A 27,462-nucleotide genomic window follows, 5' to 3' on the forward strand; every position below is an offset into this window, starting at 1 on the left:
GGAAAACTAAAGAATGAAGGTTTTGTTTGAATTACAAGTTGAATAATTAAATAATTAAATAATATTCAACTACTACTGTTCTGAATTCACACATGTGACCTGAGCACCCTCTGCTGGGTGAAGTTATCCATCACAGCAATTAAAACAGAATGCTAGCATACCATTCAAGGCAAGCGGTTCATATCTCTAGCAGTTCAATCTGGACTAAGTATTTAAATGAATCTGTAATTGGGCTGAATCTTTACAACCTACCCACTCACTAGGATGTCACTGACAGGTTTATTTTATCTGTACTGCTCTCAACAAGCCTCATTAACACCAAACCCAAAACCAAGTTCCTTCTGTCATATTGAAATACACCCAACAGTAAAAAAAAATTTATAGTAGCTAGCTCCAGTTCCCAAACCTTAACTCCTATGTCAAGTAGCTCTACCATTGCTTAAGAACTTCAGTGGTTTCTTTGAGAATGAAAGAATGCAAAAGTGCAAACAGGATGCAATTTAAATTACTATTTGCTTTTATCCAGGATGAGGAGTACAGCACATATGGGATATGGAAAATGTTCAGCACCTTTAACAGTACTGCAAAAATTGTTACCTGGAGCACAATACATATTAGTAAACATTTTGAGACTATTTAATACGGCATTTATGTACAGCAAAGTTCTTCAGCTGACTATCTTTCTACTGCCAGTCCAGATGTGTTATATTCATTCCTTTAAAAAAATTCTAGCCTTATCAAAGATAATTATTTACACTCTGAGATAGAAAGATAGATTAGTGTCACATGTCAATCTTTTCTTTAAAACTACAAGCACTTAAAACTTTATTTTAAGTGAGACTATGTCTCTCGAAGCCAAAATACATGAACACACAGACAAGATGGTACCTGTTTCTCCACCTCCAGACATAATTATTGGCCAGGAGAAGTAGGTATTCAGTATCTCAAGCAGATTTGAGACCACAAAAAGCCTTAAATATCCCTATTTAAAAGAAGTTATATATTCACATGGGGTGGGGTGTCAAACTTGACATTTAGGCTTTAGGAACCATTCAGAAACACTCTGGAAAAGTGGGTGATTCCTATTATGGTTCGCACATGTAGTTTTCACTTGAAACTGTCATTCCTCAAGGAAAACACCAACTACTAAGAGATTCTGACAAAAGCTAGGTTAAATAAAAAACAACCAAATATACATAATATGAAATAGAGCCTTAGTGGCTTGGAGGTAGTTACCTTTATTGAAGAACATGGATGCCATCTGACCCATCTCCACCCTTTCAGTGATTTCAAAAACGTTAGGTGCTCCTCGTCTCTCTGCAGGGTTAGAGGGAAGGAAACTCTTAGCCTACATCTCAAAGATGGGTCCCGCTCAAGCCACAACCTGTTCTCTCTCCATCTTGCTCAGACATGTAAATTAACACTTTCCTGTGTTGCTTATAACAATAATTGCCTGCAGGAGACCAGAAAAGGAAACTTTATAACTTTATAACAGTTGAGATTTCCCTCCCCCCTACAAATTAGGTACTGTATATGCAAGGCAGAAGGACGAATAAAACTCTGCAAACTATTACATTTGGGATTTTACTTGCAAGGCTATAGGTTGTTGTAAATTAAGATGCTGGCTCAGAGTTAACATTTTGGTCTGAAAGGAAACTCACAAATGATTTCATATAAAAAAGATTCAGGTGGTTTTCAGTTGTACATTTTGTGTCATTGAAACCCTGTGGAAGCAAGGCTAGGGAGAAAACAGGGTTGCCAGTGGCTTGATACCTTGATAAACTAGTTTTCTTGAATTGTAAAAATGCTAGTATTGTGTTTCTAGGAAAGCTACTACATGTGCATGTGTATACAAGACACAGGGAAAGTAGGCTGTGTCTAACTTTCTCATTTGTTCTCTGCACTGAAGAGCAACTCATAGGAGTGAGAAAAGTTTCTTGCTAGATACTTACGAAGAGATAGGATAGGTCGTGTCTCTGATCGCTCGTAGCCTTCAGGAAGAAGAACATCACTATCAGAAACGCCAGATGAAGAATCCTCATCATCATCCTAGAAGAGTAAGAAATAAGCATAAGTGTTCAAAATATAGAATAATTTCAGAATTCTGACAAGAAACAGAATGTCAAGAGGTAAAAAAGAGGAGTCTTTACTTGCTGGAAAAAAAGACTAAACCTCTCCAGCCGAAAGCCTTCTGGCATGCTTATAGCTTCAGCTGGTCCACCAAAAGGCTAAGCATCCATCCCAGTGCCAGGGACATAATGGCTAAGTTTGTGATGAGTCAAGTTTTGCAACATGGTGCAGAATCTACAGCCAGATTTTAAGGTAAACACGTAACAAATGAAATGAAAACAGATCTGCTCCACTGAGATTTTATAGCAATGAAGAAAAATAATTAGCAACCAAATGAAATGCCATACAAACCTTGTGCTTTTCCATTCTCTTCCAACGAAGCTGGGCATTTGCAGCAGCCATGGCCTCCATTACAAAAGTTGTGGTCATGTAGCTGGCGGGAAAATGGTAAAAGTACCAGTTGGTTAATAACAATGGGTTGCAATATTCCATCCCCACCTACACAGTCTTTAACCTATATATTCTAAGGTGCAAAGTGTAAACAAAATTGGAGATTAAGGGCATGACTGTACACAGTATGGGCAGTCACACAATTGTTCTTGCATCTGTCCTGTTTATGTATAAAGCATGGAAGAGATTCTAAATTTTGTATCAAAAGAGTCAGATGGGTTTGGAGAGCTGGTCTTATTCTCCCCATGCTGCACTGCTGCAGACACTTCTATTTTCCTGTCCTACATCATTTCAGGGACTTTTCCACTAGAATCCAGCTCACTTATGGTACTGTGGCTGGGCTGAGTTGGACAAAAAGTGTGTAAAGTGATGGAGTGCAGAAATGTAAGACAAATTAGGAGGGAGGCTCAGCTCCCCTTACTGGAGGACTCATCTAATGTTAAAGAAATGCTCTCTACCCTGTTCTCTGTTCACGAATGGTGTAGACACTTGAAAAAGAAAATTTGCTTGCTCCCCATAATGTCTGGTTCTTAGCAGTACGGCAAAAGAAAATTAACATGAGCAAAGACTCTCACTCATGGCAGCATTGAAGAAAGCAGAAAGACTAGTGCACAAGTGTTGCATCTACCAGGAGCATATTCTGAACAACCTTAACTGAAATGAAAAAAGCTGCATAAATTCACGTCTCTGTTCTTATGTTACTCCCATTCATTTTAATGGAATTCCTGCTGAACAAATCTTGGTGGATTATATCTCCAAATGTCAAGAATTACAGAACTGAATCAAACTGGAGTAATAAATTATAGGATAAGCACATTTCATAGGACATCTCACTATACATCAATTACACCAGGATGATCATGGGCAGTCATGGGGGACAATTCCGCTATCTATAATAAGGTGCAACATGGTAGCTGTAAGAGATTTAGTGCCTTGGATGGAAGGTGCAGCTAAGGTGCATGGGACTAAAAAGCTTTGGTCGCCATGATGAGTGTGTGGCCCTGCTTCTTCTACTTGATCTCTAGGTGACTTTCAAAACCAGTGATCGTGGTATCCTGCTGGGCCAGTGATGTGGAATGGGTATCAGAAGCACTATGCCACAGTGGTTCCGTTTCTATTTGGGTCATAAGCAGAGACCAGCATCGGAAGAATGTTCCACTGTTATGTTATGAGGTTCCACAGAACACTATTTTATCTCCAACGTTATTTGCCATCTATATGAAGCCATTGGGATCAGTCATTAGGCAATTTGAGGCAAGGTGTCATTACCATGCTGATAACCAGTTATATTTTTCTATTGCATCTCAATCAGGAAAGGCAGACCTGGACCAATGCCTGGACACAGTAGTGGGCTGGATGAGGGCCAATAAATAATCTGAACAAGGTAAGAACGTAAGAAAGGCCGTGCTGCATCAGACCAATGGCCCACCTAGTCCAGCATCCTGCTCTCCCAGTGCCAACCAGATGCCTTAAGGAAGTCTGCAAGCAGCACTCGCACACAAAAACATTTTCCTCTTCTATGGTTTCCAGCAACTCCACTGACCTTGGAGGCAAATTATAGCCATCATGGCTAGTAGCAACTGATAGCCTTGAATTTGTCTAATTATCTTTTAAAGGCATCCAAGTTGGTGGCCGTAACTGCCCCTTGTTAGAATGAATTCCATATTTAACTATGCACTGTTTGGAGAAATACATTGTTTTGCCTGTCCTGAATAGTCCGACATTCAGCTTCATTGCATAATATATGTTTATTTTTTCTACAAGCTGTTTTGAGATACATAGTGCAAAGTGGGGCAAAATTATTTAAATAAACAAATAAGATACTGACAGAACTATATCAGTCTAAAAAGACTGATCACTTGGGTACCCAAATGCACTCAAAGACCTAATGCTGGACAGAGTTAGAGGAACCACTTAAAAGATTTAAAAAGTGAAGGACTGAAAACATTTTCCAAGAGCTTCCAGGAAGATAGCTGAGAGCAAGTGATCAATCAGTTGTCCCCATTCCCCATTACCATTTGCTTTGTTGATCTTATAAATGAATTGCCATTACCCCAGTTAGATGACCATGTTAAGGTTTCTCTCTCATTTTTACTAAAAACTACAATCAATCTTATTTAAACCACAAAAATGGTTTCTTACTGCTTCACCAACTGAACTCATTTATCAAGTTTGAATGAGAAATTAGTTTTGCACAGCAGCAACATCCAGAGGCCTGGATAATTTCCCCTATGTTCTTTTACTACACTGAGCATTCTCCAGAGGATATTAGGGAGCCAGAAGTGCAAAACAGAGGAATGGAAGGATCAGGGTAAAAAAATCTCAAACGACTTGGCACCAGTGGGCAGCATTTCAAGGCTGATACAAAATATATACAGTAATTGCAAACCAACCCATGTCCCAACAGCATCAAGAAATGAATTGGAAAAGAAATCAAAGCATGAGACAGAGAATGCTACAGGCAGGCTTCTAGGTTCTGAAATAATCTCTTTTACAAAGCCTCAGAAGCAATTCAGTCACTGGTACTGCAAGGATTTATGCTTCCCATCCAACAGAACTTACACTTTTATAATGCCTTTCCTTCCACAGATGTTAAGCAATTTATAAGATTATGTCTCAACATGAAAGCAATCCAGTCTCAACCCAGGGTAAAAGGGCACTGGAAGAGAGTATCCCTGTCCAATGTTGAAGGCAATACTTTTACAATGGAACAGTAAAGTACATAAAATAACTGCAACAAATTAAAGCAGCAGGCACATTCATCGGAAGCCCACAAAATTTAGGCTGGCCTTGGTAGATAACCATTAGTTGTGTCACCAGCAATCCCTCTGCAACAGAGGAGACTGGGTCAGGTTTTTTTTTACTTCTCATCAAGTTTTAGAGAGCATCTTGCTTCTTCTGTCCATCCCCAAAGCATGCTGCAACAAATATGCAAGAGTGACCCCTCCTTATGCAATTTCCTGGGTGTCAGATTTCAAAGGAAGGATACAGTCTGTTTCTCCCAATTGCAGTAAAGGTAAAGGTACCCCTGACCGTTAGGTCCAGTAGCGGATGACTCTGGGCTTGAGTGCTCATCTCACTCTATAGGCCGAGGGAGTCAGCATTTGTCTGCAGACAGCGTCCGGGTCATATGGCCAGCATGACTAAACTGCTTCTGGAGAACCAGAGCAGCGCATGGAAACACCATTTACCTTCCCGCCGGAGTGGTACCTATTTATCTACTTGCACTTGATGTGCTTTTGAACTGCTAGGTGGGCAGGAGCTGACCCCGTCGCGGGAATTTGAACTGCCGACCTTCCAACCGGCAAGCCCTAGGCTCTGTGGTTTAGACCACAGCGCCACCCGCGTCCCAATTGCAGTAAGTGCACCCCTTTTCCAGTGGAAACACAAGGGGAGGGGGGAATGGTCTCTCAAATCTTGGACATACAGAAGGAGGTCACCCAAGAGAGACTTGTGGTCCCTACAGATCAGCTGACTTTTGTGGATCCCTGACATTCAGGATAGTAGATTATCAATTAAGATGATACACACACACTTTTTATTTTATTTTTAAATTTAAAGCAAGGTTTTACCTTTAATCAGAAAAATGACACCTTAGTATTGTGGAGCATATGCTACACACTATCAGCTAATAATCAGCTTTATATATTGGTTCTCAGAAGCTAAAGGGAAAGGACATAGCAAACAGGTTTTCCGCACACCAGGGTAGCTGCTCCTGCCCTGGAGCCTGAATTTAATAACCTAAGCCAAACAAACAAACAAAAAACCAAGAAAAGCTTAGCTAGACACAATTCAGCTCACCCAATAGTGTAAGGAGGCAGAAATACCCTCACCACCACCTCAAAAGTCTGCAACTGGCCTCTATATTGTGCTTGGTCAGATTCACAAATCTTTTTTCCAATTGTGCTCAAGATACCTAGCAACCCATTTCAAATCCAGCTACTGAATAAATCATGCTCCTATGAAGCCTGGGAGGAAGATGCCAAGGAGCAAGCCTGGCAGTAGTCCCTGTTAACCTCCTATTCTACAACCAAAGTTGTTTTGATGAGGTTTGACTTTTGCAATGTTAAAGTTTCATCAGCTTTTCACTACTATTAACAAACATAATTCCTCTAAGGAGCAAAAGACAATCCTAATCCATGAGAGATAACAACATCAACTGTGAGGAAACGTAAAAGAGCAAAGTCCTTTTGACTTGGCCACAGACAGAAAACTCAGAAATGGGATAGAAGGAAGAGAGAACTCTCTTTCCTACCATCTTAAATGGGCAGGTATCCAGTACTGGTATCCGTGAGACAGATGCTAGGCCTCACTAGATAAAATTCAGACTGTACCCAGATTGCTACTCTACACGTGGCAGGAAGTTAGAGCAAGTTCTGCTCCACGTCCATCCAAGCATAACCTGTCTTGCCTCTGATGCTATTGTACATAACGTTCAAACAGGGTGTTCACATTTAATGTGCAACATGTGTGGGCTCAGAATGTGCAATAAATGTCCAATGTCTGACCACAGAACTCGAGCAAATGCACCCCATATTAGAACACCTATGTATGGATGTAAGGTGGCAATGGAGGCAAGGGCTGATGTGCCAAATGGGCAGGGAGGAAAGTGCATTCTTACTCTTCAGCACATGTGGGGGAATGAACTAGGTAAGAATACTGTCTGATCTGCCTTATGTAAAACACTCCCTCAAGGCCAAGGCACAACTTTCGTATGGAAATCACAATGGCTGGGTGACAAATGGACTGTATTACTTAGATACAAGTGACACCTTTGGGATTTACAAGTTCCCAGTAGATTGTTAATGGAAACTGACATGCAGAAAACTCTTACCTCATGAACCCCAAGAACATTATTAGGATGAGGCTGACAAGCCAACCAGCAGTGGCAAAGGCCTTTGGCATAGTCAGAGCTCCAGTCCCAACTATGAGATTGAACATGTAAACCAGGCCAACCTGCAATTAAAGAAATCATAAATGTTAAAATCATGTGACTTTTAGTTGTTAAAAAACTCTTTGGCTAGCAATCCCAAAATGGCCAGAAAGCAGCAGCCTCCATAGACAATCCTAACCAACATGGCTACTATAATGGTTCAGTTTTATAGAAAATATTATCGTCTCAGTAGAGAAATGCTTTTTAGCTCATACTAACAGTTAGGTAGTGTTTAATGTTTGGCCTTAGAAATATTAACAGTTGTTTTTTTAAAAAAAGAAAAAACACCTATGCAAACCCTCTGCAAACCACAACTTTCCAATAGCCCAATAGTTTATTTCTTGTTTTCCCAACCTAAGCCTTCAGGATGAGGGAGATTACAGATAAAATCTCCTTCTCCATATAGCAAGAGTTAAGCAGAAAGACCAGACATGCTGGTGAAAGGACATAGCCTCAAAACATTATGTGAGTTGTATCAGTGACTGTCCCTACCCTATGACACGAAGCCCTTTACTCAAGTCATGAAGTTCTCTCACTTGCCATGTTTCTAACTCCAAAGGAAAGATTCTCTGAAACTAAAGGTGTTGCAAAGAGGCTGAGGTTTTTTTATAGGGGGAAGGGTGGTACAGTTACTCAACTTCACCCATGAGGAGCCAATATAGGATGTGAGGTATTAAAGGAGCATTCCACAGCTTGCCAACTATTAGCCAAACAGGAGTCTGACAAGTAATTTTCCTCCCAAGTATATTTAGCAGTGAAGCAGATGGAAATTTTCCCTTATTGGGAATCTTGTTAACGAATGGGAATATCTGCATGATAAGCTTGTTGACAGTAAAACCAACCCTTAAGAAGAGCTATTCTGAATTAGTTCCTGCCTCAGTTCTTACATTTAAATGGCAGGCTAAGACCAGGCATTATTCTTGTTTATTGAAGAACATTACATTAATAGTAACAGCAAAAGAAATTTGCTCTTTTGTTTAGTAAAAACCTACTTGCCTTCCCACAGTACAAAGTGCTAAAATGGAACTACCTCAAGGGGCTCAGATTCCACAATTTCTATTTTTAACCTGCTTTATCCTGTAGGTTCAACACTGGCTCTATCAGAAAAACAAGAGTCATTACTACTTGTGGGGCAGTGCCCTCATAACTAAAACAGTTCTGTATTAAAACGTAGCATGAAGAACTCATGTATGAATAGATTTGGTAAGTCAGAACCACAATGGGTAATTAAGGTGGCAGCTCAGTGACAGATGGCAATATCTGAATGTAAAAGACTCCAGATTCAAACCCTAGCATCTCCAAGTAGAGCTGGGAAAGATTTCTTCTTGAAACCCTGGAGAGCAACTACTAGCCAATTCAGACAACACCGAAGCAGATGAACTAATGGCCACACTCAGTATACAGCTGCTTCCTATGAGCCCTGGGCACTAGCAGGAAAATAATTTAAACTTATTAAAATCATGTGTCATCTAAGATACAGTATCCATTAGACTTGAAGTGCAGGAAAGTAGTGCAGGGAGGATGAGAGAAAGAGCACCACTGATGGCTACCTTCCCCTTATTAAAATTACTGGAATGCCCATTATCAGAAGGCAACCATCTACCTGGAATTCATGTCCACTGTCAAACACACAATTTTTAAACCAAGAGTAACCATAAATAAAATTACCTTAAGAACAGGGAATGTATACAGTTTATAAACCAAATGCTCATGGCAGAAGTTCTGAACTACAGATGCATCCTTCAGAGACCTTTTATGCATAGCCATTCACTTCTCTTTGAGAGAACAAGGTCCTCCTGTACTTACTGGCATCTGAACAGCAAATGCATCTTTTGACTGCTTTCCCAGAGGATGAAACAGTAGATGTCAGTTTGCAGAGCGATTTTTTTAACTCGTTGGGCAGAACTGCCATTCCCTGCATACACCACCTCCTGGCTCTAGGCCTTAATTGGTTCTGCACATGAAGCCTTTGAGGACAGAAACCTTGGAGGTTTTCTTTGACTCTGATTAAAAAGAACAGTATAGGGAGGGAAGATTTATTTCAGATACTGGTAGAATCGTATTTCGGGCCTTCCAAAAATGAGACAAGTACCATTTTTATGCTCAACAGCCTGAAGATTTCTGCAATGCTATAATTTTCAATCTGTAAGGTACTTGGTAATTTAACATCTTGGGAGTCTATTTTTCCCCTTGAAGATTCAGATCAATCTTCCTTGGACTAAATGTACCAGCAAGCATCACTATCCGATTAATGTCTTCTCAAAAATCACTTGCAATCAGAAAACCACCACTCATGAGGATAACTTTGACAGAGAGATGTGATGGGTTATATATTAGGAAGGAGGACAGAGTCCACTGGTATGCCATAAAAGGGCATCATAAGATGCAGCTTCAACAACTCTCAACTCTTGTGTATGTATGTGCGCTGCTTTCAAAGCCTCTTTGTTCATCTCAAATTTTTATATTAAAAAAATACTTTCCTGATGTTTTAACCACTTGTTGCTGCAAGATGGCAGCTACAAGAATTCCAACAATGGAAACAGAACAGAACCCATCGGGGCAAGTACAGCCTATCAGCCATTTAAGAAAGTCACACAAATTTAAAAAACCTTTGTCCCCTGTGTTGCAGAATGCCTCTGCACTGACTGATGTAAACATGCACCCAGGAATCTTGTGCACATTGTTAGTGCACATGTCTTTTTATTGTTCCATGAAGCGGTCTAGACTGTAAGAGAATGTGTCACTGCCCTAAAGACTTCACAACCAGAAAAGTATAATCATGTATTTAGTATTTAGCACACTGCTCTTCCCTGAAGAGCCTTTTACATATGGCTTCCAGATAGCCTTCCATATAGTGAAATTACAGGATAACACCTGTTCAGCTTCACAGAAGAACAGCCTGGTGTAACTTTGCACAACTACATCACTAAATGGCACAAGTTTGAAAACTGCTTTGAAGGTGCCAAGTTGTAACCAATGCTGTCCTTCTTTACATGGAAGGTTCTTTGCTCCCATACAGGCACCTGCAGACAAAAAAGGGAGGTGGTTTTTGCAAATTTCTCCTTTCTTCGCCATACTGTGTCAGAGGATCCTCCAATTCCCTAGAAAAGATGGGGAGGGGGCCCTCCCCCTCTTCTTCCCCCAACCTTATACTGTATACAACACTAATGCCTCATGTCAAATGTAACTAATCTGTAGAAAGTTAGAAACTAATCTGTAGACCTTGAAAAAAGATCAATGTGTGTACTTTTATAAACCAAGAAATTCTTTAATAAAATTTTTTAAAAAAAAAAATAGATGGGGAGGGTATGAAGGTGATAGCAGCACAAAAGTGGAACTAATGAAAATCACCTCCAACTGTTCATGGAATCCTCTGCTGGATCAAAGAGACTTCCAGGACTGGAAGGACAGAATGGGATAAAATTCACCACATCTAATTTCTGGCTAGTCTATCCACTGCCCAAATTACTTAGTTCCTCTTGCCTCTGATATTTGGGATTCTTTTCCCTCTTGTTAGTATTATATCTATCATAATCTAACATACCATATTTTTCGCCCTATAGGACGCACTTTTTCCCCTCCAAAAATGGAGGGGCTCTCCAGGCTTCAGGAAGCTATCAGAAAGCCTGGGGGAGTTCCCGCAGGGCTCCCTAGGCTGCGGATAGCAGCCTGCCACCCGGCGTGCCCTGAAGCAGAGCGCCCCGCGCAAACATCTCCAGCGTGGGGAGCCCTGTGGGAGCTCCCACAGGGCTCCCTACGCTGCGGATAGCAGCTTGCTGCCCGGCGTGCCCTGAAGCAGGGTGCCCCGTGCGCCGGGCAGACATCCGCAGCGTGGGGAGCCCTGCGGGAACTTCCGCAGGGCTCCCCACGCTGCGGATAGCAGCCTGCCGCCTGGGGCGCAGGGCGCCCTGAAGCAGAGCGCCCCGCGCTTCGGGCAGACATTGGCCAGCCCCACAAGCTCGGGGGACAGCGGGGAGGCGCAGCACCGCCATCCCACTGTTCCTCGACCTGGTTTGGAGGCTGGCGCTGGGGAGAAGCACGCTTCTCCCCAGCGCCAGGCCCACAAGCTCAGGGGACAGCGGGGAGGTGGAGCACCGCCATACCGCTGTTCCCTGACCTGGTTTGGTTCCCCCAACCTGGTTTTGGGGGGGGGAATAAAGGGGAAAATTTTCCTTTATTTCCCCCACAAAAAACTAGGTGCGTCCTATGGGACGAAAAATACGGTATGTTGAAGCAACCTTATTTGCTGATGCAGCTTTAGTGCACTTACATACTTTGAATATTCACTAGAGACTCAATAGAGGGTATTTGGCAAGGTTTGCTAAGCATTAAAGCATGTTTTAAAACGCAAGTCTGATAAGCTTTTAGAGCATGTGTGGGTGAAAAGAGCAAGCTAGTCTTGTATTAGAAAAGTTTCCTGAGTTTTTTCCAAATGTATTGTAACACAAGTAAATAAAATGCCTATCACAATTTAAAATCAAAACAAGAACGTGGGGGGGGGGGACCATGAAGAAACAGGAGCAGGAAATACAGAGCATAACTGTGCTGCTTGTCTCCAGCAAGAGACTGTAAAGGTAAAGGTACCCCTGCCCGCAAGAGACTGTAGTAATGCTAAATACTCACGTAAGGTGAGTACAGCTCTCCTGTATCAGTAATGCCTCCAGCCATGTTGAAGCTGATGGAACAGCCCGAGAGAGATGTCAGTTCCTTTTGATCCAACCACTGTTAACCTGAAAGAAATTTTATCAGTTGTTTACAGGAGTCAACAAAGCAAGCGGTAACTGCAGTTCATCACTGTGCATTAATGCAAGTCTAGTAGTATTGCTGCCTACCTTCTCTGGAAAGAAAAGTAAACAGATTCCCCCAAATCAGCTAGTTTGAGTTTGAAATCCGACTTCTTCACTTGCATTGCAAATTGCATAATTCTCACTAAAGGCCATAATCCTTTTAGAGAATCTAGTGAAATACCAGCCACATCAAAAACAAGGATCAAAACTAAGGTTCTCCTGTCACTCTAAAAGTATATAATCTAGCCAGATGATATAGTAACACACTTTAAGGAATTCCATTTAGAATTAATGGATTATAATCACTAAGGGGGAAATAGATTTAAGATCATTTATTTAAATTAAGTCACTTACTTTAGAATTTACACATCTCCTGAACAAGCATTCATGGCAATTGGTTGCTAACAATTAAATATAATTGTTAGATGTTTTACTTGAAGGCTACAGTTACAATCATATGCACAGTTATTTGAAAGTGCAACTGAACCAAGTGGGACTTAGTTGAAAGGAAGCCTGCCAAGTCTGGTGCCTTCCATAAATTTTGTACTGGAAGTTATAGGCTAAATATTTGGACAGCACCAGGTTGGTGAAAGCTGTGTTATAGGGGTTCAGAACTTTCTGGCAGCCTTCTCCTCCATGAATTTGTTTAACCTTTTTTAAAGGCACCCAAGTTGGGGGCCATCAGTGCCTTCTGTGGGAGTGAATTCTATACTTTAACTATGTGCTGTGTAGTAACTTTCTTTTCTCTGTCCTGAATCCTCCAATATTCAGCTTCAGTAGATGTCCACAAATTCTAGTGTTAGAAGTATATAAAATTATGCATGACATGGAGAACACCTATCATGTTGCCTCTTACCTTTGCTCTAAACTAAAAAGCCCTGAATGCTTCAACCTTTCCTCATACGAGAGGTGCTCCATCCCCTTCATCATTTTGGTTGCCCTTTTCTGAACCTTTTCCAACTCCACGATATTGTTTAAGTGGTGAGGCAACCCAAACTGTACATGCTATTCCAAATGCAGCTGCAACAGAACTTGAAAGCTTGCTTTTTGTGGCATTTTTATTGGCCCTAATAAAATCTCCACCCAAACAGAATTATAGTATGCTACTGGAGCAAGGCTTAAATAGGCAGGAAAGCCTCACAGTCTACACAGACCTTTTACAGCAAAGAGGAAAACACCATCCATAACATGCTAGCCCACGTGATGAGTTTCTTCATGCAAGTGTGCGTGCTGGAAAATTTCTAAATGTTTACAGGGGGGACGACCCATACTGTATTGTATGAGTTGGCACTAAGATTCTTATCTAACACATTAGCAATTCCACTGAACCAAAAAGAGAACCAGAGAAAGTTACAGGCAAAATGTAAGTACCATGGAAGGCACTACATGTGCCTGAATACAAAAAGCAAGGATTTCCAAGGCCGGCTTTCTTACCCCTGATCATTTACTCACAAGTCCCCTTCTTTGGCTGAGGCTGGGCTCTTTATTGAAGAAATCACTCTGTCCTGAATTTCCTAGCTCGTACTCCTGTTTGCATCTTAGTGCATGGCATGGGAAAGTTTTACCTGGACTTTCTATGGCTACTCAGATTGGATGTATGCAATTACTGCCGTGAACAGAAAATACGATAAAGAGGGCCTCTTATCAGAAGACACTCAGAATGTACTCCTAACCCTTTCAATCTCTGCTGCTGGAGGAAGAGGAGGATAAGGTAGAGGGGACCCTCCACCAGCTCCTGCCAGCCTCCGCTGCTATACCCTGAGAAATAGAAAGCTACCAACAGTGATTCTACCACTATAAGCCATTAGAGAGCTCTTAAATGAGGCATTTTGAGGCAGGGCCTGGCAGCTTGGAATCTTCTGGTTCCAAAGCCCTGCAGGTTTCAATTCTTGGGCACTCTGCTGAGCTTGCCTGGAGCTTTTATAGCCCCCCAAGCCACCCACCACTTTTGATTCTAGTCACTATAAGCAGTAAAGCTTGGGATGCAGTGGTTGAGCTGCTGTTCTGTTGCTCCCCGCAAGGGATTAGGATTGCTCCATCAGTTATTTGAAGCACAAGACTGCAAGGCGCAGACAAAGCAAATGTTAAGGAATGATATTTGGAGTCAGTGTCATGCCAGAAAGCCTGATTCAAATATAATGACAAAGTAAAATCCGCAGATGTAACTGTCCACTTAGATAGTTGGGGGGGGGATGGAATACCACTTGTATTTTTGCTCACTGGCCTAAAGGCCATAGGTGAGCAGAACCTCTATAAAGGCATGTGAATGGGTGGGGAAGGGGGATTGGTTTCCATACTAACAAAAGAGGAAGTAAGAATGTTTCCTTCACAATCAGCAAAGAAATGTAGCAAGTAAGCATAGTGGAGATGAATCACTCCATCCTTTCTTCACCATTCTGCATATTATTAGTCTGCTAATAGGAGGGGCTGCCCCTCCTCCACAGCCAGCCTGGAAAAGCACCTCACTAGCCTCTTAGTAGGTTAATAAGAACATCTGCAGGTTAGTAATTTTTGTGGCCTTATTTACAAGGCTGTGTTTCATCCTAAAAAAAGACTGGAAACTACCAGCTTCCGCTTTACTTCAGAGGCTTCTTACTCCACCAGTACACTATGCAGCTGCCCCTCCCCCCATAAAGTAAAAAATAAAAATACTCAAAGTAGAAATTGTAGGGAGATTTTGACAGATTTTTTTCTGAGCACTTGGGGTCAAAAGAAAGCAATTTAAAGCAACGGTTGTTGGGACATTTCATTCCAAATCTGCTAGACAGACCCAGCCAGCCAGAGGATGATGACAGGTGGGTGTCCTACCACCCACCACCACAACATAAATCCTGGCTACGCCCATGGAGAGAGATGCACCTACAAGCAATTGCATGAACTTTTCTCTCTCCCCATATACGCGTCTGTGCATTCACACACGCGCACGTGTACTAGGTCACCGAGCAGATACAGACAACCGCGTGACCACCACCTGCACCTGATAGGCAGCAGATCCTCCTCGCTGTTCGGGAAGATGCACACACCGAGCGGAGGAAGCACTTCTGTAGTCCTCTGCGCGGCCTCCTTCAGGGGGGATCAGCCCAGAGACAGGCAGAACAGTCACACACAGCCTGCGCCTATTTAAAAGCCTCCTCCGGAGAGCCGCGCGGGTAGGAGCGTCGTCGGGAATGCCACGTCTTCCCCGCCAACCCTTTCCCCGACCCGCCTCAGGCCGCCAGCCCGCTTCCCCTTCTGTAGCCACACAGAACTTCGCCCCGCCGCCGCCACCGGAGCCCCCTCTGCCACCCACTCAAAAAAACCTCCTCACAACAAGCCTTTTTACCCGCCACGCCGGCGCTCCTCGCTCGGCTCCACGGCAACGTCCGGCCCAGCAACTCCCAACCGTCGTTTTCCCTCATTACCGGCGCGAGCAAGGGGAACCCGCCGACGGCGCACGCGCGCAAGCGGAGGAACTGAGGGAGGGTAGGCGGGGCAGTGGGGAGGGAGGGAAACAGCGCTTCTATGCCAAGCAAAAAGCCGCCAACGACCGAGCTTTCCGCTCGCGTGACCACGACCCCTCGAGCCGCTTTCTACGCCGATTGGTCCCTTCTCTTGATGGCACGTGACCACGGGGGCGGGGTGTGTGGCTGTATGCGTCGGTCGGTGGTTGGGGGAGACGCTGGTCGGATTGAGACTCGGCGACTACCGTAGCGCGACCGGGAAGGAGAGTTTGGCCACTCCACTGCGCGTGCGTGCGGCTTGTGTTGGGATGGTAGAGGAACGAGGTAAATAGGCGCTTGCGTGGCTTTAGGTGGGTTTAAGGTGGAGCTTGTCTCTCTTTCTCTGGTTCAGGTGTAGATTGCGGCCAAATGCTGCCTGTCTGGAGATTAGGAGTAGTATGTGGGGGAAGATCTCTTGCGAAAGTGGCTCCCCGATTGAAGCCTCTTCATTGTTGCCTCTGGAGAAGTTACGTGCAAAGTCTAATTCCTTTTTTTTGTAACCCGCTTTGAGGTTTGTTTGTTTTCTTCAAGTGGTGTATAAATGTTATGGAATAAATTTCATGCAGTGCGCAAGCAAAATTGTGGAATTTATTTCCAGGGAATGCTGTCAGTGTGGTTGCACCCGGACACTCAACCACCCCCTCATCCTCCTGTTTTAACTCCTGAATCCTGGGTGTCAATTATGAACTGCTGTAATTATCCCGTGCTTCAATCACAGTGTAGCAAATGCTTTATAGCTGCATGACAAAGTAGTCCGGACCTCCTTTGCAGTTGCTTCATAATTCTTGTACTACCACTGTAGTTTTTTTCTTTGTTATTAAACATTGTACCATTTCTGGTGGGGCAAAGAGAAATATTAAATAAGTAGGGTTTTCTTGCAGTTCATCTGCTTCAAGATACTCTCGGCAATTATTTTGGTCAAATTACAGATTATATCTCTCACAAATGAACCATGGTAAACGACATTTTATGTACACAAATATATTGCAGCTGCCCTTTAAATTGTGTATCTTACACTTTATTGTATATAATTTGGACCGATTGTATATTAAAATTGATATGTATGATTCCTCTGTATAGCATTGTTATATTTTGCTCTCATTTGTTGTTGTTCATTCTTATTTCAAAACTGAACCAATAACATTTATTTTGAGAAAGTGTATCACTAACATAATCTTGTTTGTTGCAGGCTTGGAGCTATGAGAATTAACCAGAATACTGTACTGCAGGGAAAGAGGGTGACCCTGGTGCCATATACCTCTGCTCATGTACCCAAGTATGAAACAGATACTTTGCCAAATCTCCAGTTTTTTTTGGGGGGGGGGAAACATTGACTTTAGAGGTCTGGAATGTTAAGTCATCTTTACATATTTCTTTGCAAAAGATTTTTTTATATATGTGTGTTTGTAATATGTGTTTGTTAATTTGCATTCCAAGTGGAACAAACAGATAAACTGCTTGAGCCATAAGCACTGAAGTTACCTGTAACTGCTCTGCAAGTATTAATGGATCAGTTTATTGATATTAATTGGGCATATATGCAAAAGTTGTGAGGGATTTTAACTTTTCTTTTTTAAAAAATTCAAATTTTCACATATGTTCATAGGAATATTTTTGATAACACCTCCTACATTTTGAGATAACAAAACTGCAGGTATGTCCAGGTCTGAAATATGCACAGGTGGGCAAAATCAATCATCTGTGCTTGTGGGGGGAGGGGAATGATGGTAATGGTAACCTCTTGTCTAGACTACCAAGAACTTATCACTGCTGTCTGGTGCATGTTTACTGAGATGTACATTCCACTGAGTGTGGTGGAGCTTTCTCCTAAACTAGTATGCATTAGGATTACAGCCTTAATTTTTAACTCTGCAGGCATTTGGAAACCTCAGTTGTAAGCAGTAAGAACAACATATTTGGGAATTATCAGAAATGTACATATTTATTGCTTACTGGTAATATATCTGCCATTACTACATGAGAGATATGTATACATGGAAGGCAGGGCCTGGGGCACCCTCTCAGAAAAGATCAGGAATAGAGGTTGTACTTTGTTCTAAATATATTGTCTCCAGGTGCAGCTCCCACCCACCCCACCCCCCATTCAATGGCATCCTAAGTACAAGTGGAATGAGAGTTAAACCTTGGTGAACCCAGCCATTAAGAATAATTTCTTCTGTCTGTGTTGTGCCTATTTCATGTTGTGAAGAAATAAAATAGAATGTTGGTACAAGTTTGCCAGGACCAGTCATTTCATGCCTCAAATGGGTTCATGGTGGAGATCTTGTTTACCTTTCCAACAGAACATAGTAGGCAATGTTCTGAAGAGGAATATATTCCCTCTCTGGATTTTCTCACCAGGTACCATGAGTGGATGAAGTCTGAAGAGCTGCAGCGTCTGACTGCATCAGAGCCATTAAGCCTTGAACAGGAATATGAGATGCAGCACAGTTGGCGGGAAGATGCAGACAGTGAGATTTTAAAATATTTGTCAGGACTTGAAGATGAGGGTAGCGAGCACGTATGTTGTCTAGTTTATTTAAAGGTCCATTCATATAAAAGTGATTCTTCCATGTTAAAATTTCAGCTGCTGATCAGTTTAACATGGTAATAACTAATACCGATAATTTGGACTGTGTAGAAATAGATGGCAACTTTATTCTGAGCAAAATTAAATCTTGGAAGGTACTCAGGGCCAAAACCGCAGAATACACAAGTACCCAAGAATCGCATATCAGCTACCTAAACATGGTATCTATAGTTATGCACACTTAGATAACTTTCCATGCAATGTCCTCTGGATGCTGTGGAAGTTCTTCTCTTTAGCCCAATACCTGTGGTTAGGTACACAGGAACTGAACTATAACATCCTTCTTACTTACGGCTACCACATAAAAATTCAGATGGGCCTTTTTTTTTTCCTGCGAAGGGGAGCAGACACATTTCTTTCCTAACTCCTGCACACTGATTTTAATATTTTTAAAAAGTGAATAGGACCATCAAACTCTTGCCCATTTGGTTTGGCCCAAATTGACATTGTTGTTGTTTAGTCGTTCAGTCGTGTCCGACTCTTCGTGACCCCATGGACCAGAGCACGCCAGGCACTCCTGTCTTCCACTGCCACCCGCAGTTTGGTCAGATTCATGTTTGTAGCTTCGAGAACACTGTCTAACCATCTCGTCCTCTGTGGTCCCCTTCTCCTTGTGCCCTCCATCTTTCCCAACATCAGGGTCTTTTCCAGTGAGTCTTCTCTTCTCATGAGGTGGCCAAAGTATTGGAGCCTCAGCTTCACGATCTGTCCTTCCAGTGAGCACTCAGGGCTGATTTCCTTAAGAATGGATGCGTTTGATCTTCTTGCAGTCCATGGGACTCTCAAGAGTCTCCTCCAGCACCATAATTCAAAAGCGTCAATTCTTTGGCGATCAGCCTTCTTTATGGTCCAGCTCTCACTTCCATACATCACTACTGGGAAAACCATAGCTTTTACTATACGGACCTTTGTTGGCAAGGTGATGTCTCTACATTAGGTGAGATTAAATTCTTCCCAGAGTTCTGTATTTTCCTAAGGGTTTGAGGGACAGGGAAAGAGTTGCATTGGCTTTTGCACCCAGCCTGAAGCAAGAGATCTCTCATTCCAAGTCAAGGAGGAAGCTTCTTGCATTGTGCTGGTTGCCATTAATTACTATATTAGTTGACCCTGGTTTCATTTAAAATGATTTTAAATGTTCTCCATTGGGCCTGCTTCTTTTTTAAAAAATTCCCCAGAATGCACATTCATAGTGCTTGACACAGATAAGTGGTCTAAGCAGACAACCACGGAGGAAGACTGCATGGTGGGCGATGTGAACTTGTTCCTCACAGACAGTGAAGATCCAACACTCGGAGAGATCGAAATCATGATTGCAGGTAACCTAACACTTCTATAATTTATGGGCCCATCAATATTTCAGCCTTTAGCAAGTTACTTCAAAAGATTGTCTCTTCAGCAGAAGTGACCAAAGCCAACAAAAAATAAAATAGGTTATAAGCAAACATCCTGTGCACAAATGTCTGGCCCAACTATTGCAACCTGACCTAGCGTCATTCCTTGGTAAGTCAGTGCAAGGTGCCAGGGTTGTATTTTGTCAGTCATGAATTTTTCAGAAACGAAGCCTAAATCTTACTAAATGTGCAAGAAAGGAGCCTCTTCTTCTTTTTTCTTCACGCATCCCTGTATCCCTTTAGCCTGATTGATCTTTCTGTAACAAAATAAATAATGCTGCATATATTGTACCTTCTGGTCTTAAAAAAGAGCCTAGAATTAGGAAGATTCTAGGGTGCGTGAGAGATACCCATTCCAAATTCTAGACCCTCCTGTTGGCCAAAGGTTCCCCACCTTTGTTCTAGATGAACCTGGAAACAGATACAGTTCTTAATTCTCCCCTGCTCTTCTCTTTCAGAGGCCAGCTATCGTGGCAGAGGATTTGGCAAGGAAGCCACTCTGATCATGATGTCCTATGGTAAGAGTGTGTGGTGTGAAGTTGGAAAGTGTTGGAGGTGCTGCATATACATGGAGGAATAACTTCCATGTACATCAATAGTGGTAGAAGATTTCCATTCAAAGACTTTGAAATTCTGCCATAGAGTTTTAAGATACCTTGCTAATGAGTTTACTTTTCTGCTTATACTTGGAACACAGAGCCTTCAATCGCCTATAATAGTAGAAACATAGGAAGCTGCCTTATACTGAGTAAGCTCATCACTTCGTCTTACTTAGTATTATCAACACTTGGTAACAGTGGCTCTCAAGGGTTTCAGACATTTCCAACCTTACCTGGAGATGCCAGGGAGAGAAAATGGGACATATTGCATGCAGAACATGTGATCAACCTTCCCGAATGAAATTGACAAGAGTAGAGACAGTAGCTTATTTCTAATCTTCTATCCTGTAGGAATGACTCGCCTGGGACTAAACACCTTTGAAGCTAAAATTGGATTGGAAAATGAAGCCAGTATTGGCATGTTCAAAAAGATTCATTTCAAGGAGGTGCGCTAATAAGTATTCCTCATGTAGCAGAACCATCTTTAGTTGACTCTGTATTTGTGGCAGACCCTAAAGTTAACTTGGATTATTATCTTGTGCACTCTCTAGGTGGGAGTCAATGTCATCTTCCACGAAGTAACACTCAGACTGATTGTGGATGAGCAAGAAAGGCAGTGGCTGCTTGAGCAAACCAGCCACGTGGAGGAACAATTTTACAACGTAACGAAGCTGCAGAATCGAGTTTGTGACAGCTAACGAGGCTTAGCTCTCTTTATATGGACTCCAGAAGCATGGGATCTCTGCCTCCAAACTGCATCATGGCCTGGATCTATGGTGTTAGGGACCAACCGCTGGAGTAGAAAATGCTGCAGGCTCTGTACTGGGTCAGCAGTCAACTTGACTTGCTGTTGCCCATCATACTTTTGTTTACCTTCTTTCACAAGAAAATCTAATGTCTACTGCAACTAGAATGAACTATTATCTTGGGGAAATGGTTGCTGTTGGTGAAAATGGCAAAGTGTGATGTACATAGAGTGAACTGAATGTGTTTGGACTGCAGTGCTACTAATGGACAGGAAAGTTAGGCTTGTCTCCTCTGTTACAAACTGACAGTCGCATCATAGGCTAATATTGCCTTACTAGGGCCTGTTTCTACCAAAAACATAAACTACAACCTACTCTTATTCTGAGGGTTAATCGGCAGCAGTCCTAGAAACAGGTGGTTACTGTTTGGTTGAACTGAAATGCTAAATGGGCTTCTTTCAAAGCATTGCAGGCTTCCATACAGCCTCTCAGTTATTCAGTGAGACAGCTGTTTTCTCACTGGCACACACCAGGAAGTTTGTCTGTTTCTCTTTACTAATATAAAATGTGAAAACGTAAAACGTGTACACTCTTTTCTCTCACTGCCAGTTTCTTTTCTGGGTTCAGGTCTTGCTGTGTGTAACCCCACCCCACCCCACCCCCATTTGCAGAAGTATAAGAGATGAAAACCTACGATGAAGGGTTCAATACCGGTGATGTGATTATCTCCCGTATGTGGAACTAGTTACAGGAACTTGATGAAAAATGCTGATTGCATTGTGCTGTTACAAATGCTCCATCTGCACAAGCATATCCCCTTCCTCTATGCTGTTCTGGAAGTCCTCGCACCCAAACCCCAAGCCAATGTCAAGGAGAAAAGGGGAGGAGGCCCCTTTGTGCAAGGCTTCTGCTGGCTCCTGCCCTCAGAGGCTAATGAAGGACTTGGTAGTAAGCATAGTATGTTGGACATATGTACTGTTTTAATACAGACATGACAAGTTCTCAAAGGCTGTGATTACAGATGTATTTTTGCAGTGACTTCAAGAATGTAATGCTTAATGTAGCTAGCTAGAAGTTCTGCTCCCTTAGACTGTCCCATAGAATACTGACACAGACACATCCTCTAACCAGACAAGCATTAAAGAATGCATTTCAGTCAGGGCCAGGGAGGGTGGAGAGTTGGTAAGGAAGATGTGGCTTGGAGAGAGTTTGAAAAGCCTGATAAAGAGGCCTGGAGGCTGCATTTGGGCCCTTGTCCTGAGGTTGCCCATGCCTGTCCTAAAGCCTTCCTTGTAGGTATTTCATTCCAGACAGTGGTACAAAAATACAGTAGGATTGCGTAAAGCTACCGTGCTAGATTGTAAATACACTACAAAGTGCTTTACATGCACCACTATAATTCTAATTTTATCTGTGCAGAAAACTTAAGGCATTCTAGGCAGAGTTCACCCAATTTGTAGTACCCTGAAAGATAACAAAGGCAAGGAGGTTAATCTGGACCCTACTTTTCCAGTGAGTTGCATTATGTGAGTGAAGCACGAGGAGGGAAAACAAACTGGTACCAGCTCTTGTGCTCAGTTAAACCCACACAGAGGTTGTCTACATGTCACCTGTTCCTTCGGTCTGCCACGCTCTCCTCTTTAAAGGGATCTGTCTCTGAAGCACGTCGCAACATGGATATCCCTGCCCTTCCTCACTCCTGGGTCTCTTTTTGAACAAATGGGCCGGCCAGGGAAGAGTGCTTCGGAAGCCTGAAGCTGGAGGGTTGCCCACCAGAACCTTGTATCCTGTTGAGCTTTGCTGAGATACGGTATCCGCTGGGTGCTGCTTGCCCCCTTCAGTGGCACTGCAGCTGGAAATCCTGACATGGTGAGCTCTGAGCCTGGCTAAGGCAGACTCTGAGAAGGTGCTGTAAGTTCTCGGCAGCCCTAAGCTGGTTCTTGAGGCGAGTGTTGCTACCTTTTCCATGGGATGGCTTTTCTGTCCCTTCTTCTTCTTGCAAATTCTCCTCTGAGTCTCCTCTAAGCTGGTCTCAAGATGGCACACATCCTCCATCAGCTTTAGGACCCTGTCAAAGCCATCCAGGAGATCGTTGACTGCGGATGGCAGGTGCTCCAGGTAAAAGTCTACATTGCAAGGATCAGGGATGGGGCTCTCAGGAAGCACCAGCTCTTCAGAGCTGAAGGAAGAAATGGTTGCGGTAGCACAGTGAAAGTTGGTGCCTGGAGAAGGAAGGCGAGAAGGTTTGGAGTTTCCAGAAGAGTGGGAAATCAGGGAGTCCATCCCTTCAAATTTCACCTTGTGGCGAAACTGAAAGGCAAAGAGGTCAAAATCTGTGTCAAACTCTTTTTCCTGTTGTCTGGGAAATCTAATTCAGCAACCATGGGGACAAGCTAGGCTGCCGTTCTTTACATAGATTGTGCTGTGAGATACAGAGAAAGGTCTCAAAACTGATTCTGAAATCAAGCTTACAGCATTATCATACTCAAGTCTATTTAGAAGAGAACAGCTCATACAAAAAAAGACATTCAAATGGTCATCACATTTATGTAAACACCTGTTTACAGCTGGGAAGCTGCTATGCATTAATAGTTCAACCCTGTGAAGCTGCCTTCATGTGGCTTGTATTGAAAGTTACCACCACATCATAAGTGGTGATAGGGCAAGCATAGAATAGCACCACAGAGCAGCCACATTCTCACTTTCCATCTCTTCCCCTTGAGACAGGACTGTGCGGAAGAGTGCTGTATTCCCCATTCCCTTTTCCTTCCTTTCTTTTCTCCCCACCCACCACCTCTATTGCTTTGGGTGTTTTATCTCGCTTACCTCTTTGGTTTTGCTGAGTCCTAGCCACAGCTTCAACCTTTTCACCAAAAACTCAATCATCTCGTAATCCTGAGGCTCAATAGCTGGATGGTAGATCTCAGAATGGACAGTACGGTAACTGTTAAGGACAGAGGCACAAAGGAAGCTCTGCACCATCCAGAGCACGCCAGCTCCAAAGCTTAGGATGTATGTTGTCCCCAGGATAGGGGAAACTTGCATCAAAGACTGGAGGAAAGTGATCTTCCCACAGAGAGTGGAAAGCAGAGCTGAAAAGGCACAAGGGAGTGTCCTGAACTCTTCCACAGTTGAAGAGAAGGCCTGAACAATGAAGAAGAAAAGAAAAAGGTTGTGGAGATTATATATATATATGGTAGGATCAGTGTTTCCCCTCCTCCCCCTATTTTGGGGTGGGCAGGAGAAACCTTAGAATAGCATGCATCATTTCCCCACGCACTGACTTCTCATTCTCATTCTCCCTCACCCCATTCTTTTTATAACCTACTAAACAGCCACACTTGGCACAGATGAGAAGGAAGAAGAGGAAGATGAGTTTGATAGCCACTAGCTCCCTCAAAGCATGCTGGAGGGTTTTCCCAAACACAGACCATCTCCGGACAAAGCGCAGCTGTTGCACCATCTAGAAAGAAAAAGAAGAAGAAGCTAGTTCAGAGACTTGCCTCTTTGAAGGGAAGCAGCTGTTGAGAACACTTTCTCTGTTCCCTTGTCACAGGAAGAGAGCCAAGGAATATTATCGCAAGGCTACATCAAGATAACAAACAGCAGCCATCATCACAACCATAGGCATCGGTCAAGGGAAGCAGCTCTAATGCTTGGTGTCACAGTCCAATAAATGAGAACCTTAAAGGGAAGATTCTCAAAACTAGAGAAGCCGTTTTAGCTAATATGGCCTGGCTGTTGGTTTGGAATATAAATGTTGAGTGTCACATCAGTAAGAGGAGTGAAAATATTGTGGGTACAGCCACCTGAGTTTCTTGTATATGTGAAGGACCTAAGGAAGTTGGCTGCTTCAATTTAAGGACATAAAGGCTTCTTTTGGACAAACAGCAATACTGTTTGTTGGAAATTCCCACCCACGGAAATTCTCGGCTCCCCTGCTGTCTTTCCTGCTGACTTCACAGCCAAAGCTTTGGGCAGCCTTTATTTATCTGCTCTGTGTGTTCCTTCATTGTTCATTAAGGAAACAAGAGGCAGCAACAAAGCTCTAATTCGAATACATCCAAGCTTGGATGGAGCAGATGGGTCTCCCTGTGCAGATTCATTAGGCAGCACATGGAAAGGAATGGCACCAAGATTATCCCTCGGTAGCAGCTTCAATGACAATTATAAGGTCATTACAGCATCATTTAAGAGGCACGTTAACACGAACCTATGCATCATTGTGATTGTTAATAGATCTGGCTCAGTGCTTTCCAAAACAGACATTTTGCTGTGCACGAAGGGGACCATTTTAATAAATATTCTCTTTTATAAGAGATGGAAGATGTATTCTGAAATTGTTAACCAAGTGGTTGTGTCACAATGAAGGGAAAATACATGGTCATGCTTGCTCAGGTGTCAAAATTCAAACAAAGGCTGCAATCAGTGGCACTGTTTGTGGGTGGCCTCTGGGGCCCAATTCTCAGCTCTCTGCAGTGAGCTTTATATCTCCTTTTTCCTTTCCCTGTTTTATTTATTTATTTATTTATTAACAATATTTTTACTTTGCTTGCAGGGAGGCATCCATGCCTATAAATTGTTATGTGCTAATCTGTGTTGATCTGTATCTGAAATCTTTTAAGTACCTCGCAATTTTCCTGGCTACCATCCTGGAAATAGTTATTTCTGGGATTGTCCTGCTGACTTAAAAAGGGACAACATTAGGCTCTACATTACAGGACTGCAGCCAGAGTTGCCAACCAGTCTGTCTGGTTTGGGGGGAGAAAATTAACCATTTTGTCTATCTATATAAAGCCAACTCCCAACTTTCCATTTCGCATTATGAGGAAACAGAACCCAAAGTGGAGCTATGTAGTGAACGAGCAGATTCAATTCTCAATAAGCAGGGACAGCTTAATCCCCATATTAAAACCAGTTTGGGGGGGGGTCCCTCCCACATATTTAGAAATAAAGAAATTGGTTGTATTTAGTTTTACAGTAGCAGGTCTGATAGAACAGTGTGTTGTTGCCTTAGATTGCTATTAACAGTTTGTATATATGAACACCGTCTCTAAACTCTGGGAGAAATAAAGAGGACAGTCACGTCATAAAGATCATCTTCTTCACCAGCTTCACCAAATTCTGGTTCATTTCCAGGCTATGTTCAAAGTGCTGGCCATTAACCTTTGACTTTTGGCTAATGGGAACACATAACTGGGCCTCTCTATTGTCACATCTCGGCCATGGAACAGCCTGCCCTAGAATATCTGTTGGCTTCCTCCCAAAGAACATTTCATTCCAAACTAAACTAACTTTGGGTGGCTGGCTGTTTTATGGTGTTTTCTGCCTGACTTCCACTTTAAAAATATGTTATTGATATTATCATTATCATTTATTAAAGATAATAATAATATAAGATACATAAAACAAGCATAAAATATACAGGCAACCTCCATTCATGTGGGGATTATGTGCAATGGAGGAATGCACATAAGCCAATCCCAGCTTCTGTTTGGATCCCAGAATGTGCTGTTATTGGCCTGGCCCTCTGGTGCGAGTTCAGAGCACTGGACCAAAAGATGTTCGCTCTGGTGCAAGCCAGCTCTGGCACGACCCTGCTGATAAGCACCAGAGCAGCGGATCGGAAGGAGCACCGCCCCTCCTGACATCCCAATTTGGGGCACAGAAATGTTGGAGGGTATGCATTCATGTGTGTGCCAGATGGAGATGGCCTTGGGAAGATTTCTGTTCCCCCTCTGCTCTTCCTCACCTTCAGCATGGTGATCGTCAGCAGCAGGGCGCAGAGGATGGCTTCTATGCGAGCCAGCACTGCCACTTCGTAAAAGCTGGTGAAAGCCTGATGGTGCTTCTGGGAATGCAGCAAGCGTGCCTTTGCTAAATGGTTGTTGGTGAAGTGCAAGGCAGCAACAGTGATGGAAATCAGGGCCAGGAGCAGCCGGAAGCGACTGTAGTTCTGCCACGGGCATGGCACCTTTTCCGGAGGTGTGAAGGACAGCTTTGGTAGGACAAAAGCTCCACTGAAGAGAAGCAGGCTTATCTGCAGCAGAGAAGGAAAAGCCACAGGTTTGTTTTTTTCCTAAATTGTTGGATTCCTTGCCTCCAGATAAGCCGGAAGTTGCTGTCATGGCCCAAAGTGACTGGATCCAGTATAGTAATACATCTTTGAATCCTAACAAGGTTAGTGCCAGGCTATCTGAGCTACCACCTCCTCCCATATGAACCTACCCATAAGATCTTTATCTTCTTCCGAGACCCCTTTTTATGCCTAAATTGACTGAGGAATCCCATTTTTTGCCATCTTAAAGAGAAGGTTGGCGTCCGTCAGGTATGATTTGTAGGACACCTATAGAATATATTAGGTATTTGTTTAGAACAGTTTCCCAAATCTGGAGCTCCAGCTGTTTTTGGACTACA

General features: G+C 42.9%; 3 protein-coding genes across 4 annotated transcripts in view; 1 reads left to right on the plus strand and 2 right to left on the minus strand.

Annotated features, from left to right (window-relative positions):
- TMEM104 (transmembrane protein 104) overlaps nucleotides 1-15,789 on the minus strand; it is an 87,454-nt gene extending 71,665 nt beyond the window's left edge. The window contains exons 1-6 of the mRNA XM_083430053.1: nucleotides 15,563-15,789; nucleotides 12,077-12,183; nucleotides 7,355-7,476; nucleotides 2,422-2,503; nucleotides 1,953-2,049; nucleotides 1,237-1,317 (exon numbers count right to left, since the gene is read on the minus strand). Coding sequence (XP_083286179.1) covers nucleotides 1,237-1,317; nucleotides 1,953-2,049; nucleotides 2,422-2,503; nucleotides 7,355-7,476; nucleotides 12,077-12,121 — 427 coding nt within the window. The 5' untranslated portion in view covers nucleotides 12,122-12,183; nucleotides 15,563-15,789. The remainder of the gene's footprint in view (nucleotides 1-1,236; nucleotides 1,318-1,952; nucleotides 2,050-2,421; nucleotides 2,504-7,354; nucleotides 7,477-12,076; nucleotides 12,184-15,562) is intronic.
- Nucleotides 15,790-15,841: 52 nt separating this feature from the next.
- Nucleotides 15,842-22,052, plus strand: NAT9 (N-acetyltransferase 9). 2 transcript variants are annotated; one of them, XM_083430099.1, is made up of 7 exons: nucleotides 15,842-16,230; nucleotides 16,909-16,995; nucleotides 18,081-18,190; nucleotides 19,485-19,625; nucleotides 20,159-20,218; nucleotides 20,651-20,745; nucleotides 20,851-22,052. In XM_083430099.1, exons 2-7 carry the CDS (start codon nucleotides 16,919-16,921, stop codon nucleotides 20,995-20,997), a joined length of 630 nt encoding a protein of 209 aa, XP_083286225.1. In that variant the 5' UTR covers nucleotides 15,842-16,230; nucleotides 16,909-16,918; the 3' UTR covers nucleotides 20,998-22,052. The 2 variants fall into 2 exon arrangements, with proteins under 2 accessions (XP_083286225.1, XP_083286224.1); XM_083430098.1 differs by having other exon boundaries at nucleotides 15,874-16,004.
- Nucleotides 22,004-27,462, minus strand: part of LOC310672584 (polycystin-1-like) — a 69,051-nt gene continuing 63,592 nt past the window's right edge. Inside the window, exons 44-47 of the mRNA XM_083429991.1 lie at nucleotides 26,798-27,085; nucleotides 24,374-24,508; nucleotides 23,872-24,189; nucleotides 22,004-23,355 (exon numbers count right to left, since the gene is read on the minus strand). Coding sequence (XP_083286117.1) covers nucleotides 22,645-23,355; nucleotides 23,872-24,189; nucleotides 24,374-24,508; nucleotides 26,798-27,085 — 1,452 coding nt within the window. The 3' untranslated portion in view covers nucleotides 22,004-22,644. The remainder of the gene's footprint in view (nucleotides 23,356-23,871; nucleotides 24,190-24,373; nucleotides 24,509-26,797; nucleotides 27,086-27,462) is intronic.

Source organism: Podarcis tiliguerta (assembly GCF_965153285.1).
Source record: "Podarcis tiliguerta genome assembly, chromosome: 2".
In the NCBI taxonomy this organism is placed as follows: Eukaryota; Metazoa; Chordata; class Lepidosauria; order Squamata; family Lacertidae; genus Podarcis; species Podarcis tiliguerta.

Excerpts from the sequence above, each read along its gene's own strand:
- NAT9 (XM_083430099.1), top strand. The coding sequence starts at position 16,919 with ATGAGAATTAACCAGAATACTGTACTGCAGGGAAAGAGGGTGACCCTG. Across the intron at positions 16,996-18,080 it reads ACCTCTGCTCATGTACCCAA|GTACCATGAGTGGATGAAGT; the intron begins GTATGAAACAGA and ends TTTTCTCACCAG. Across the intron at positions 18,191-19,484 it reads TTGGCGGGAAGATGCAGACA|AATGCACATTCATAGTGCTT; the intron begins GTGAGATTTTAA and ends AAAATTCCCCAG.